Here is a 15,354-nt window from a genome sequence, read left to right as displayed (position 1 = left end):
TCCTGCACTGCACTTAAATCTGAGAAAAGCATAAGTCCTTTTGCCATTAAAAGCTGCTGTTTGACACCAGGTGAATCTGGCACCCAAAATGTCTTCAGAGACAGCCAGACCACACTATTTCTGCCTACACATGAAGTTAATTCTCCCTTATTGTTGTACTTGTATTTATGATAGTTTACATCATTAAACAAGATGAGATGCCAAAGAGATTCAGAAAAAAAATGTTTTTTACTACTAACACGTGCACAAACAGCCAGACAGGGGTACCTCTTTCTCCTAACCTGTTCCAAAGAGGTAAGAACAAAAAAGAGAGCTGAAATGACCAGTCAGTGGCTGAACAAAGTTGTATTCCACCAGTGTCTTTCATTTTACCCACATCTCATGCTCTCCCCAGCCCCGTAATAGGATTCACTATGCTTTCCTTGGCAGTGAAGAACAGATGGTTGTTCTGTTAGATGAAACAAATAAAGATTCTGCTATTTTAACATGATTAAAAGTTGGGACACTTTTCCCACCATTTAAAACAATAAAGACCTTTCTGTTATTGCAGTTGAATTAAAATAAATCTTCACAGGCCCTTTGCGTTCTTGCCCTGTACAGTTCCATGGCCTCTGCCCTCTTTTAATAAAGTCCTTGTTATTGCTGCTGATGTCCTCATGGCCACTGGGTATTGGTACATCAGAGACCTTTGTTACTGCTCCTGAACAGCGCAGAGATGTCACGCTAAAAATGTAGGGTCGAAATATTAAAGCAGGTACTTTTTACTTCTTTTGTGCAGATTCTTAATAGGGCGCTATTAAGATCATAATAGCCACAGACAGACCTAACGTATTTGCATATATTAGAAATGTTAAACTCTGCACAAGACACAGACGTGTACGCAGACACGCACCCATGGTATGTACCCACACCCACCCCACACATACCATACATTCACTGCACGCGATTAAATGAGCGTATCAGAAGGTCTGACTGGGTGCCAACATCTTTGTGCAGGGCTTTATTTTAGAGAGGGTTCTTTTCCTATTGCCTCATGGGAACAGTAAATGTGCAAGCGCCGTTAAATTGGACCCTGTTAATTGCAAAGAATAATCTCCTTTCTATTCACTGTTGTTGGGCACAGAAGAGGTATAGGAGCGTGGACACGACCATGTCGATTCCCTGCTTCCCATATGTTTCCTTCTCATTTCACTGAGGCTGTGTCACTCTCCACTGCCCTGGCAGACACATGGCACGGGGGTACCTGAGCCCAGCGCCTGGGAGATGGGGTGCTCAGGGGGCTTGGAGCAGGAGAGGGGCCATGGCACGATGTGGCACCGGGGTGCTCAAATAACCCAGCTCGGTGTCTTTTCTCTGGCCACGGGATGAGACGCTCCTCCCTGTCCCCATCAGACACACAATGTGTCAGACACGTCCAGCTGAGCTGATATGCCTTATCTCGACAAAAGAGAGTTTCACATACATTAGAGTTCAAGCAGAAGCCACCCTCTGACTTTGTTTTCACACAAAAGCTGTTCTCTCCAATAACCCTGCACAGGTGAACGTCCCTCTCACAAAGGGGGCTGCAGGTACACCACAGATACGTGGGACACCAGCGGTGCCCAGCAACCAGACATCAGAGAGCCGGTTTCTGACCCAGAAACCATTGAATTTAATGGAAAAACATCTGATTAGTTTCAGTGGTCTTTGCAGCAGACTGCTCCAAAGGCTACAGCAGAAGCAAAGGTCCTGCGGGCCACAGTGTTCGTCCCCCCTCCCTTGTGCCAGCAAAGCTATTTCATGAAATTAAGCTGTGAGGCTGTGGCTGCGCCTCTGGAAACCCCAGATTGCACAAGAAGATGTGAAAAGAATGAGGGAACCCTGAGAACTCTTTGGGAAGAAAGTCAGGGAAATTAATTACGTGGAATTTGCCATTAACTTCTGGCAAAGTATCCTTTCCCTGGAATGTAAAATGGTTCACCCAAAGTGACCCTTCTCCTCCCAGCCATGGATGCCTGACTGAGGACAGCTTGGGTACCTGCTCCTCTCCAGGCCAACCTTGTCCTGAAGGACTGGTCATTCAAACAACATGACCAGGTGTAAAAACAGCGAGCAGCCTGTGCTCCTCATCGACCATTGCCCTCTACCTTTTAACTTGCTAAAACTCCTTCTTGGCCTGGTTTCATGCAGTAGCACGGCAACAGCCTTCATGGCCCAAATCAACCAGCTGCACTTTCACTGCCAGTTAAGCAGAGGCGTTAACAGGAATAAGAACATTTTTGTTCTGAGAAGCAATCTCTGTGAGATCCCGGAACATCCGACCGACCGCGCTGGTTCAGACCCAGCACCATCCAACCCAACACCTGTCTCCGACAGCGCCAGCAGCGTTTGCAGGAAGATGTGACAACAAACCTGATACTTCTCTCAGAATATTCCCCAACTTTCTGGTAAACTGCAGCTTGGGGACTTCCTAAGTTATGGCTGAAGCTTGGTGTTTCATAGCTCTTAATGGATTATGGAACTTTCAAGAATTTTTCTAAATCACTTTTAAATCTTTCTGGCACCTGCAGCTTCCTGTGGCAATGAATTCCAGTTTAATTACGTGCTGTGTAGAAACTTACTTCCTCTTATTTGCTTTAAATCTGCCACCTGATAATTTTATTTGATGTTCCCAGTCTTGTGTTATGAGAAACAGTGAATAACCATTCCGTGTTCAGTCTCTTCATGCCACTCATAATTCTGTAACTCTATCTTTTTAATCTAAATCATCACTTTTTCATGGTGAAAAGTCCTCGTTTATCTCAACTCTCCCTAATCAGAAATCACTGCTTATGTTTGCTTTATTCAAGCATTTCTGAATTCGACCATATTTTTTTTAGCAATGGGGGCTGCAATGAGAAGGGCATGACTTGAGTTACATTGGTGGAGCATTTAAAACACAGAGGCACCATGCAGAGGCAGATCAGTGCTCTCCATCCCCTTCTCCACACTCACTGAGCAGATGTTTTCCTAAAGCTATCCCCAACTCCCACACCTTTCTCTTCAGAGCCCACCTTGCGCACAGACCCATACACACCTACCATTTTTTATCCTCATACCCATTATTGGCATTTATCAACGCCAAACTTCATCAGCCACATTCAGTTGCTTAGTGTCACAAGGTCCTTCTGCAGCTCTCACTGTGGGCTTTCTTATTCTAATTAGCCTGAATAACAAGCCCATCACCTCATTCGCTCCCTTTCCCGGTCACTGCCACCCGTGCTCAGCAGCACCCATGCTCCCAGCACCCGTCCTTGTGGGACATGCCCCCCATGCAAAACCATTCCCTTTTATCTCATGATAACTCAGTTTAAGAGCAGTTATCGGGGAACAGGGTCCAAAGCTTTTTGAAAATCCAAGGACATTATATGAATCAGATCACTCATACACCGATATTCACCGATCACTGCAACCAACTCATAACAGATTTGAGAGGCATCGTTTCCCCAGAGTTTTATCCCTCCTCATATAATTTTTACTCATGTTTGCAACTGGTTTTACTTTTCATAGGAAAAAGGGGTCCTCTCACCATCGACGTGTTCATAGGGGAGCCAGTGGTGTTTTGTGTTCTGGTACTCAAAGTAGGGGTCCCACTGCCGGCACTGCTCCTCTCTGAAATCTTCAAAGTCCTTGGGACAGTCCTGAGTGTTGCACAACTGGAACTCGTAGCTTGGCCCCACGCATGTGCGGCCTCCGTTGGCAGGACTGTGGGGAGGAGAGAAACCCACCGTCAGTTTTGCTGTTTAATGCAGGAATCAAGCGTTTGTCAAATCCTTTAAGGAGTAATTTAACTCCCAGTCATGTCAGTAGGCATTTGACGAAGCCAGCGATGTATTTCTGGTAGGGAAAATACGCATTTCCTTTAAAAACCTGCTGTTACTTATTTAGCTCTTAAAAAGCAATTTCTGCAAGTAGAGCCTCAAACCACTTGATAAAGGCAAGAAAAGCTGTTTTCTTGGTGCTGCCCAGGAAAGGCAAACACAAGCAGATGAAGCAGCTCATTCACATTCACCCCCTAAGCCAGCGGCAAATCCAGAAACAGAGCCCAGCCCCGGCTGCATCCCCCGCAGACACCCATCAGCTCACACTCAGATCCAGCAACACACAGCTCAGGAGCCACAGCTGGGTGTGCAACCTCTTCCAGGATCACAGAAAACATTTTAAACAGTACATTAGGCCTTTGCTGTGTGAAAATAAGTTTTACAACTGAAACCGTGCCCACAATTATAAAGGTCACTTTCATGTTGCCAACGTAATAAAGGCTGAAATGAGAACTTTTTCTTAACAGAACAATTTCCACTAGAAGACACTGCTTCATAAAAGCTGAGGTTTTATGCTTAATCAATGATGATTTTTAATACTAGTCAAGTTCAATCACTTTATCAGCAAAAATTGAGAAAGTTGATGCTAAAAATATTATGTCTGGTAAAATAATTTAATTCTGACAATTATTTTGGTTCTTGCTATTAGGATCTTGACTTTTTATCATATCACAATAAGGTAGCAATAATTTTACATTTCATATCATTTGTACATACCAATCTATATTAAATATATTATACTCCCAGTATTACTGAAATTAAGTCAATCTACATGATCTAGATGAGCCATATATAAGTTATCATAGCAATTCAATATCACTAAAATTAACTTTGGGGAAGGTTCTGATCTCTGGAGCTTTGTTCCAACTTGGTTTGAAAATGTTTTAAGACCACTTTCTTGAAATATCAAAAAAGATGAATTAAACAAAAAAATTTAAAAAGTTATATGAATTAAAGGAAATCCAGGAAATCACTGCTATTATTTCATACTCACATATCAAAATAAAACATAAGCAGGGCCCTGAACTTTTATTTATGCTTTATGCAATAGTGTAACAGCACTTTCAGGATCCTTGTAGCTACATTAACAGCTTAATGGATGGATAAACTGAGAAATAGAGAAGATTCATGACTTGCTAAAGGGCCAAAAGTAGAATTCCTGACAACATGTACTACAGGTCAGATTTAACGAGCGCCACTCGACATCCTTTGGTGTATTCCTGCACTAGTAATTCAGCAAGGACTCTCACCATGTGTTTGCCCCAGAAAAGCAGGTGGGTGTACGTGTACTCACTGCGGGTTGTCACACTGCCGCGTCCTGTACTTCACCCCGGTGCCACAGGTACGAGAGCAAGAGCCAAACTTACTCCATGCCCCCCAGTGCCCATCCTGCTTCAGGATGTCCGGTGTTAGCCAGATGCAGTGACCTTTAAAGCAGTGCTAAAAGAGAAAATCAGCTGTCAAAACGACTAGATGATTAAACTATATCATATGAGAAGCTGCAGTACAACAGGTTTCATTTTAGGCGCACATTCTAGCTTTTTTTTCCACCAGGAGAATGTAGTGAGATCCACTGTCAGATCATGGCCATGATCCCTAACTCGGATTTTATGAAGTTACACGTTAAATACACACATACATCCTTGCAGGGTTCAAGCCTACCATGTTCCTTGAACTGCCCTCAGCATTACATGCCATCACCACGTGTCTGCAGCGGTGATTTCAACATAACCAAATCTTGGAGGCTAAAGGTAAAATTCTGCCTCTGTCCCCGTTGGGAGGCACTTTGGGCAGCCTTGGTGAGAGCTGCCCCCGCAGCACCCTCCCTCCCTCCCGCAGCTCCAAACTCAGCACACATATTCCTGCAATAAACACGACCAGTGAAATGGCATGAAATTAAAGCCAGCTCACATTTTAGGTATTATTGCTATTAAATGAAGAACTCTTGCAGTCTCCCTGGAGATCTCATGGTAAAACTGACCAACTCACCAGAGAGCAGCCCTGGATGGTCCCACTTCTGTGCAATTAATCATGCCCTACTAGGCTTCCTCTTTTCCTTTAACTCATTTTTAATACAGTCATTCCACAGAGGTTGAAAACCACCATTTGCTACATTCCCCAAACCTATAAGGTATTTACACATTTTTTAAAGGGCATTCAAAGCTTCATTACTGATACCCTCTACTGTCTCCTCTCGTTAAAGAAACCCGCCAATGCTCTATAAGGTATTTACACATTTTTTAAAGGGCCTTCATAGCTTCAGTACTGATACCCTCTACTGTCTCCTCTTGTTAAAGAAACCTGCCAATGCTTTCCCCCCAATTCCTGCAGTCCCTAATCAAGGCATTTTTTCTTAGCTGAATTCAGGTTGAATTTTTCTCAAGGATCACAGGTTCCGGCCCTTCCTGGTGCTATTTTTGCTTTCATAAAAGTCTACTGATGAAGTGTGGGTGCTGGAAAGTATCTCCAGCCCAACAAACGGCTTTGTGTTAGACTGTCGCAGTTTGTCTGCGTTAACGGTGACTGTCGGGATAAGAGCTCTGGCTCAGGCACACAGATGGCTATAACAACAAGTGCAATCAGTCACTTACTTTCCTTAACATTCAAGTCAACAACAACATTTTACACAGCTTAACAAGCCCTGGAACGCAGGAATTTGGCAGGCGGCACAAGCCGAGCATATGGCTAACTGCAGGCTGCCAGCAAAAACAAAATCAGAAGATATATAACAGGAGAGCGTTCTTAAGCATAGAGCGATTAGTGATCTGGAAGACAAATTTAAAAGTGATGGCTAATCATTAATAATGCTGAATTTAAAGAGAGAATCATTAGTAAAACGGTGACAAGACACAGCTTACTGATTTGCTAATCTGCTCAATGACTGGCGCTTTATTCCTGTAATTTATTTTGGTGCTGATTTGCTTGGACAAGGAGTAGAAGAGAGAGCAAAAATTAGGTTTCAACTATTCGTTCTTTCTCATGACTTCAAATATTCAAAGTCAAAACCTATGAAATAGATGAGTTACCACAAAGCCAATTATACCAATCCTGCTCCGGAGCAGTAATGGGCAGATTTTTCTTAGCTGTTTGACAGAACAAGAGATAATTCAGCAAAGCATGAAAGAAATGCAAAATGCTAATATGTCCTTTGCTTTCTTCAGTTTCGAAGCTCAGGGGTTGTTTACTTAGGGCTTTAGAGAGGTTGGTTTGAGGGAACAGTTGGAGTCGTCAGGCCCTGTGTGGCAACGGGACCGTTTGGAGATGCAGGGGAAGCTGGCAATGCATCAGCTTGTCAATACAGATTTCAGCTGGGCTGGGAAGCAGACGAGATGTGACAGCTCCTGATCTGTTCTTGCTTAAACATCCTTGTATCAGGGTTCTGCATCCCTCAGGTGAGAGTTCCACAGCAATCACCGAATCTGTTTCAGGAGCCACGTAGCGTATGTTCATTATGGGATGATCCAGCACTTGGACTCCACGGAGGAGAGGGAGAGACACATGATGTTGTGTTTTCCAATCTCCTTTCCCTGCCTTAGCCAGGATGTGGGTTTGCAACAGCCACAAATAAACCACCTATTTGACACTGTGACTGGTCCCTGAACTGGAAGGCAAACACAGAGAAGTGTTATTGACTTTGCTCTGTAAAGGAAAGAGCAGCACTGACTTTAACTGGAGAAACTGGTCATATGCCGATTGTCGGGAAGCTGGGGCAGAGCTATTAGGAGACAAGCATTTGTGTAAAATGAGTCATCCCCAGCTCTGCCTTTTTGTTTGTGGATTAAAAGAAAGGAGCCTACATAAAACAAAATGATTCACAACCCAGTCTTACTCTGTGCAGCCCCATGCAAGAAAACGCGCGAGAAGGTAAGATCAGAGATGGAACAGTCTCCAGCCTAATAAAGGCAGCTACAGCCAACCCTTCCTATTGCTACTACATTAACTACATAATGAGGTGGAAAAGAGCCAATTTCAACCACTATTCCCTCCATAAACATTTAAAGAGTGAAGCATATTAAAGCTTTTTTTTTTTTTTTAAATGAGAGAAAAAAGCTGTGGGTAAATGCAAATTGTTTTCTTAGTGGAAGACAAGATGACTTCTTGCAGTCTTGCCTATTTTTCTGGCAAACGGGACAGTCCAAAACAAGTGCAATTTCCAGGAGAGGAAGCTTAAATCTCTTGCAGTAAAACATTCCACTGCTGTTTTCAGCAGTTCTTTGAAACAACTGCTGCGGACGCCAAGAAAAGAGGCAGCGTGTTCCTGTGGGCTTAGCGCATCTGCAAGATAATTTTTCAAGAAGAGACTTGCAGATCTTCCGTGGGTATCTCCACCTATGTTATATCAGCCAGCAACTGGCAACTCTCCTCTCTCCTTGCTTGACACCCCCGTTACCTGCCAGCAGCCCCCCACTCTGCATCGCAGCCGGTGGCCCTCGGCTCTCCCCGCTCTCCTGAGACCGTATCAGGACAGAGTTACTTCTGTATTTGTATTTCCTATCACACCCAGCCTGGCCCACTCGGCTCCATCTGTTTGAGAATAATTAGTTGCAAGGGATGAACTGAAAGCTCTAACACTAAAGTCTACCCCGAGCCAGTAAAAGTTTCTTCAGGGGAGAATCAAGTATTCTCACTGTTTCTGTGGTGACTAACACAGCGTACACTTACCCATCTGTCTCCTGTCTCCGAGAGAAGCTGAGGTCAGCTTTCTCAGTGGGAAATTATCTGGATTGCTTTGAGTACACATTAATGTTTTCAGAAACCTTTTTTCTCAGTCCATTTTTCTTCTCAATAATATCTATTTATTTCAATATTGAATCGTTCCCTTCCTTTCCTGACGGGCTAAAAAAATAATTCCAAGTTTGACTGGGATCATCTCATTAGCATGGTGCAAGCAAAGAGAAGACCTGCGAGGTTTGTGCTGGCTCCCTGGCACATGAGCCAAATCCAAGAGCAACATCAGCTCGGTCGGCAGGGGCAGGCACCGGGCTCTTACCTCTCTCCAAGAGAAGAAAGGAAGGAGGCTCAGGTGGTGCAGACCTTTGTGTTAGTCACTGCAGCAAGCAGATGGACTCCAGCACGCAATCTCCTTGCATGAATGACTTTGGGTTTTATTTCTATCCTGCGGAGAGCAGTTAGCTACTTCAGCCAATATAAATGTCTCCCCAGAAGAGTAATAGTTTAAAAAAACGGAACAACAAAAACTGAGGAACTATTTCTGAAGGCTGCATGGCTTCAGAAGCCTGAGGCTAACGGTGGAGCTGACAGAATTGTATATAAGTAAACAGATTATCAGCTGAAAGCATATGTTTTTTTTTAACCCACTGAATGCCACGCAGAGTTAAGCTTTGCACAGTTGTGCCTCGTCTGCATGGTTTCCTACAGCAATTTATGGAGTGTCTTTGACTTCATGTTAGGACTCTGACCCTCCATGTGCTTAACTTTACACGCTGGAGTTATTTCATGCAAGTTAATGTGACCATTCAGATGCAGTAATTCCAATCGAAGCTTCACAAAACTGACAGAATCTTCCCTCTTGCTGTTGAAAATAAAATCTCGTTTAAAAAAAAATCCGGCTGGGAGCAATATAAAATATTCTATTTCCTTTAGGATTCTATAAAAATAGTAGTTTGCTTCTCTGGCTGGGAAGCTCCAAAAGAATATTTTATTTTTCTACCCCTAAACCCAGCAAATGATTAGTTTGCTGCCAATTAACATAATGGTTGTTCAGTGTCTCCATTTGCACAAGGAGACTTATTAAAAAGTTTCTAAAATGGCAGAGCCTCACTCTTTTGGCAACTTATTTCAAATAACCACATGCACAGAAGAGCTTACATATATTTACATATATTTACTTAAATATACAGCTATATGTCTGCATACATACACACATATAGAAGCATTTGAAAGTCTAATCTTCCTTCCATTTCTGAGGGTCAGTGCATAGTCCAAGGCACAGCCTGGCCGTGCAGAGACACAACCCTTATCAGAGTCCTTGCTGAAAATGTGCTACGAATCTCGTGTCTCCCAGAGGTGTCCTTGCCCCATGATCATCAGTTAGGAAGGAGGCAGCTGGACAGGATTCTCCTCAATCACATCTGCTCAGTTTGGGAAGGTGAAGAGCCCCGTTATCAGTTACATGAACACCAGGCTTAGGTGAGAACATCCCAGCGCCACGCACCGCGTTAGTCTCCCAAACATCCCCTTCGTTTCTGGCATTCGGTCCCCTCAGCTGCTGCAAAGCCAGGATGTTTCTTTGACACATCAGCAGTGTTGTGATTGGTTTGAGCTTAAAATAGGCCCTGGGAATTAGTGGTATGAAATCATGAAAACTGCAAGTCTCTGAAGTGGGAAACAAATGGATCTTTCTGAATCAACATCTTTAATTGCTTATGTTTCTGTCCTTTTCCTTTTTTGGCGCTATTCCAAAGAAAATAGTGGATCGAGTTTGAAGTTACTTTCCTCTTCCTCATGAGCTGATGAGGTATCATGGGAGATGTATCTTACGGGAAGCTGCCACATTGCAACTGAGTCCCAGCTTTGGGCAATACATATATTTTTACAGTCCCCATCCTTTCAGGTGAGAGTCTCTGGTATTGTCCAAATCACAGAGAGTGAACAGGGAGAGGCCAAATCAAAGGCAGGGATGAAAAGGAAAGGAACAGATGGAAAAGGACTGATCTGATGTGCCTGTATTAAAAACACCGACAACTAATAAATACACGGGTCAACTGCTGAGCTCAGATATACAAAATCAGTTGTATAACCTTCATAACTCCTGCTACTTTTAAAAAAACTGTTAGCTCAGAGTGCTGAGCCTTATCTAACAAAATGGTTTTCATTTTATATAATTTTCTCAGGTTCTCCTGGAAGGTTGCAATAAGTTTATTTATCAAAAAAAACTGGGACAGCTCCTCTGGGAATAAAACAGTCATAGTCCTATCATCTACTGAAACTTCAGAATGTGCACATACTCTCTTGCATCTCCACTGAACTACAAAACCTGGCTGTCTGCACAGTTTGCTGAAGCCTTGGATCCCAAGTTCCAGTCCAGAGAAAATTTTTACAGCTGAGTTGCATAATATCCTGACAAACTGTTTATAATGGAAGCACTGACAGATCCTTAACTGTATGGTTACAAGTTCTTTTTTTTTTCTTCTCATTTCTGTTCAAATACTAATAGGAATGAATGGCTTGGGGGAAGAGGATGATGCAACAAGATGGAATATAACTGTATATTTCTAGGCGTTTAATGAATATTTCTAACACAAAAATCAAGATATAGAAAAGTGAATCCAAAGAAACTAAGAGTTTTGATTGTAATTTAAAAATAGATACATTTTTAAACAAGAAATAAAGCTGTTATAACAGGAATAATCTAAAGAAGAGAAAACCAGAAGGGAGTAGTTTATATAGAGCATGACTTGCTAGGGAATTAATTTAGCATTACACTATGTTTTTCATAAAAAAGACACTTAAAACCATAACAGCAGCTGCTAATACGGTTCATTTATCACATAAATGATGTCATCCATTGGGTTTTACAAAACCTCTTTCCAAGTAGCGACACCTTCCTCTCCCACTCAGCCACTGCATCCAAAGCCCAGGGAAGCCAGACTTTTTCAGGAGACTTCAAAGGACTTGGAGTTCAGATCCGCTATGAGCACAGCGTGACCTCCACCTCCACAGAAGGATGACTGAGACCTGGAGCAGGTCCAGCATGGTGGCTGAGAGGTCGGAGCTGTCTGAGTCCTTGCCACCTCGCACCTTCCCTCTGTGGTCCCTCGTGCCTCCCTCGAATCTCACCAAGCCAGCAAATCCACCTCCGCAAATCTGCCCTTCTCTCCTCACAATCCCTCTCTGCTGTCATGTTGGCTCCCTTGAGCTGGCACTCGACTCCCACATCCATCCTTTCCCTTGTGGCAGCCACAGCAGCCTTGGCTTGGCTGTCATCTCTAGGACCTGCTCTCTGCACCCCCAGTGCCAGGGAGGTCAGCCAGCATCACTACAACATCACCGACACAAACACAACCACCCCCACCCTCACACAAGTCATGGGCGAGTGGAAATTGCCTTATTTTTGGCCCTATCACAAAGACTTGCCAAGAAGCACAGGGCCATCTGCAGATATTTCCATAACTCACATGAGTACAGGGTCTGATGGTCACAGAGCTGCCATGAAGGACACACCAGCCCTGGCCCATGCCTCCTCCCCTCAAGTTGCTCAACAGCCTTACTTGCATTTATGAGTTTGCTCCACATCTTAGTGGATTTCAAGTCCTCCAGATCTGTTCTTCTCTTGTTCCCCTTGATTTTAAGAGGAACACCCCCAACTGCACACACAGACACGTGTGAACACATGTGAGAGTGCACATGCATGCAGCACCCGCTCTCACCTTTCCTGGTGCACACATGGTCCCGTCCAGCGGAGGCCCTTTCTTTGTTTTGCAGAAGTAGGGGTTCTCGGGGTGGCTACACCACAGCTGCTTGCAGGGATCAAAGGTACGGAACTGAAACACAAGGAGAGAGAAAGAGCTCCCACTGGAAACTGCAATAGAAGCTGCAGCACGGTGGGGGAGTGTGGGGGGGTGTTCCTTTCCCAGCTGTTATCACTAATTTCTGAGGAACACCATGGTGTCTGTGGATTGAGCACATCTGAGCTTCCATGCAAAATCATCAGTGCCTCTGAAGTGAGATCCCACCTGCATTTGATGGAATAGGGTTGGGTGAAAATAGCTTTATGCTAGTGACCGAAGGCAGACTGGGCAAGGGGGAAACCAGTCCCTGTAGATGTTAAGATCCTTAAGATGTTAGATCCTGCCTTTTCTTACAGATTCTCCAAATGGCGCTGCTTCATTTGGAAAACAAAACAAAAAATCCTTGAGTACTCTTGGGAGAGGGAAACAAACTGCTCAGACTGTGGCTCAGCTGTGGCAATCACCTCCTCAGGAGGATGCAAATTGGAGCTCCGGACCCTGATCCAATAAACAAATGGGCATTTTACCTACAAGGCAAGAGCTTGTACAGGAGAGGATGAGAACCACCCCTCTGGACAACATACTAAGACAAGATGTCTGGACAGGCTTTTGGCTATTCTGAACAAAGAAGAACAGAAAGCCTCCATCTCCCAGGCTCCGGAGAGCAGCTCTAAGAAAACAGCCTCTTTGGCTGGGACATTCTTCCAAGGGAGCATCAGTGGGAATTGTGTCAAGACACAACACGACAGCTGATGCTTTAAAGGTTCTCATCCATTATCTAGAGACATCACTCGTCACACATATTCCTGCAGATGGGAATCAAAGCAGAAATGTTATGGGCTAGCAGCTGCCACACCAGCTGAAAAGGTCTCTTTCCATTTATTATTTGTCCTACTTTGTTCCACTTATTATATTTTGTCCTACTTGAGGAGCTGGAGGTGGGAGGCACAGCCCTGCTGCAGAAGATTCTGCTTTGAGGCCAACCCACAGAGAACTGCACAAATCTTGCCTTGCCTTAAATTTAGTCTTTATCTCTTGTTTTCCTGGTACAAGAGTGCCAGCCATGTCATCAAGAGTCCTCACGAGTTGCTCTACTCGCTGTCACGGTTATTTTGTCATGCTAGGCATCAAAATGCATCACACTTTCCATAGAATTGGATAATAAAAACACACAGCCCCACGTTAGCACTACAAGATGTGCCACCAAACCCATCTCCTTCACATCTGGGTGGGAGTTTTGTAGCAAAATAAGCAGCTGCCAGCAATGGGAGGCTCAATAATGCAGCAAGTTTGTTTGCTTGAAGTCTACAGCTATTTATGAAACTACAGAATAATTATTTCTGTAACTGCAGTTTAAAAAAATAAGACAGAGATACTTAAAATAACATATTTGTCAACATTCCGTTATTATTCCTTGCTTACAGCTAAGTGGCACGACATCTTTCCTTCCTCCCCTCCGTCCCTATTAAGGACATTTCAGAGACACTTACAACACTCCTAGATGAGAAATAGCAGAAGCCAAGCTTAAGTACTCACAGCTGTGCACATCATGTAGCCCAAACCAAAATCAAAACGGCACTGCTCATTCATGGAGTAGTGAATTCCTGGCAGCTGGGGAAGGGAAGGCCAGTCGTGTTCGAAGGGATCATCACGCAGACAATCATAGGAACTGCAACAGGCAAAAATTACAGTAACAGATGGGGCTGTGAGACTTACACAGTGTTTGTGGTTCCAGTGCCTTTTTGTTCCAAACAAAACAGAGCCTACAATTTCTCAGGCACTGGTCGTGAAGAGCAGCTAATATTGCAATTACTCTCACGTTAACTTTATCATGTTGCATCCACCTTTAATGGATTCTATATATACTTTTTCTGAAGCCCTTCCATTGTAATTTCCATTTAGCTCGCAGGTAAATTCCTATCAGTCTCCAGGCTCCCTATGTGAAAGGAAATCAAAGGAAGAATCCACATGAGACCAAGAAGAAAAGAAAGTTTAATTAATTTTCCATTTGTGGAATTTCTTGCTGCCTGCAACTGTCTTTCAAGTCAAGTTTTAGAAGCAGAAGCCAGGGTAACCATCCAAGATTACCACTAGGCTTGCAATTTTCCTGGGTCCTTGCTGAGAAGCAGCAACTCATTTACAAGCATGTGTACTTTTCTGCCTCCGTTAAACGCTCAGGTTTGCTCCCTCTCTGGTTCTCCTGATAGCTCTCAGCTCCATCCATAATTTGTACCAAGTTTCCTCTCTGTGTGATGAACAGGGGAGTTTCTCCTCTTGTCCTAAATCGTGAGGACAGCCTGTGACGTACCAGAATCACGCTTGGCTAAGTCACGTGGAGAACAGAGGACCATTGCTACTATCATTGAATGGTTAACGTGGTCTAAGCGTTGGTTAATTCACCAGACCAACATGACCAAGAGCACCTCTGAAACGTCTCCGAGTTATTTAACAGACATGAGGACACCATACAAGAGTCTGTTCTGGCAATCATTCAGGTTGCCTTGAAGATACCAAGAGCTGAAAGCAGAATTTTGAGGTTAGATTTACTTCAAAGCAAACCATCGTTCTGCTTTCTTATAAGATATTTAAAAATAGCTGTATTTAAAAGAATGTAAAGCAGCCCTCTAGGCCAGATGATTTTTATTTAATGGCTAAAGCTCTAAAGGATCTTACTAATCGAAACAATCATACTTCCCTCACAGTATTTTCATTCCTTATTGCCATACCTAAGATATCTAAGATAATAAAAATATTGACAAAAAGACTGTCTCATGTTTACTTCATGTATTTCGCTTCATTTTTTCCTTCTCATTTTCAGTTTTTGCTAGTATCCTAGTAGTTTACCCATATTTTTCCATACAACTTGCACATAACAACAACGAGAAGTTGGTGTTTTTTTTAAATATAAGGAGCAAAAACATGGTCACAAACATCCAAAATTTGTCAGGGAACTCCAGTGTGGGTCTAGCACCCGAAGTGGCAGGTTCAAAGGGAAGACAAGGAACATGGATGAAGCTGTTTAAATAGCTTTTGCACACAGGGTA

General features: G+C 43.5%; 1 protein-coding gene across 1 annotated transcript in view; it reads right to left on the bottom strand.

The window, feature by feature from the left end:
* ADAMTS2 (ADAM metallopeptidase with thrombospondin type 1 motif 2) overlaps window positions 1-15,354 on the bottom strand; it is a 189,442-nt gene that overhangs the window by 19,140 nt on the left and 154,948 nt on the right. The window contains exons 9-12 of the mRNA XM_014948231.1: window positions 13,847-13,979; window positions 12,230-12,343; window positions 5,134-5,279; window positions 3,548-3,723 (exon numbers count right to left, since the gene is read on the bottom strand). Coding sequence (XP_014803717.1) covers window positions 3,548-3,723; window positions 5,134-5,279; window positions 12,230-12,343; window positions 13,847-13,979 — 569 coding nt within the window. The remainder of the gene's footprint in view (window positions 1-3,547; window positions 3,724-5,133; window positions 5,280-12,229; window positions 12,344-13,846; window positions 13,980-15,354) is intronic.

This window comes from Calidris pugnax, unplaced genomic scaffold (assembly GCF_001431845.1).
Source record: "Calidris pugnax isolate Ruff unplaced genomic scaffold, ASM143184v1 scaffold27, whole genome shotgun sequence".
NCBI classification, from domain to species: Eukaryota; Metazoa; Chordata; class Aves; order Charadriiformes; family Scolopacidae; genus Calidris; species Calidris pugnax.
This window is presented reverse-complemented; position numbering and strand designations above follow the sequence as displayed.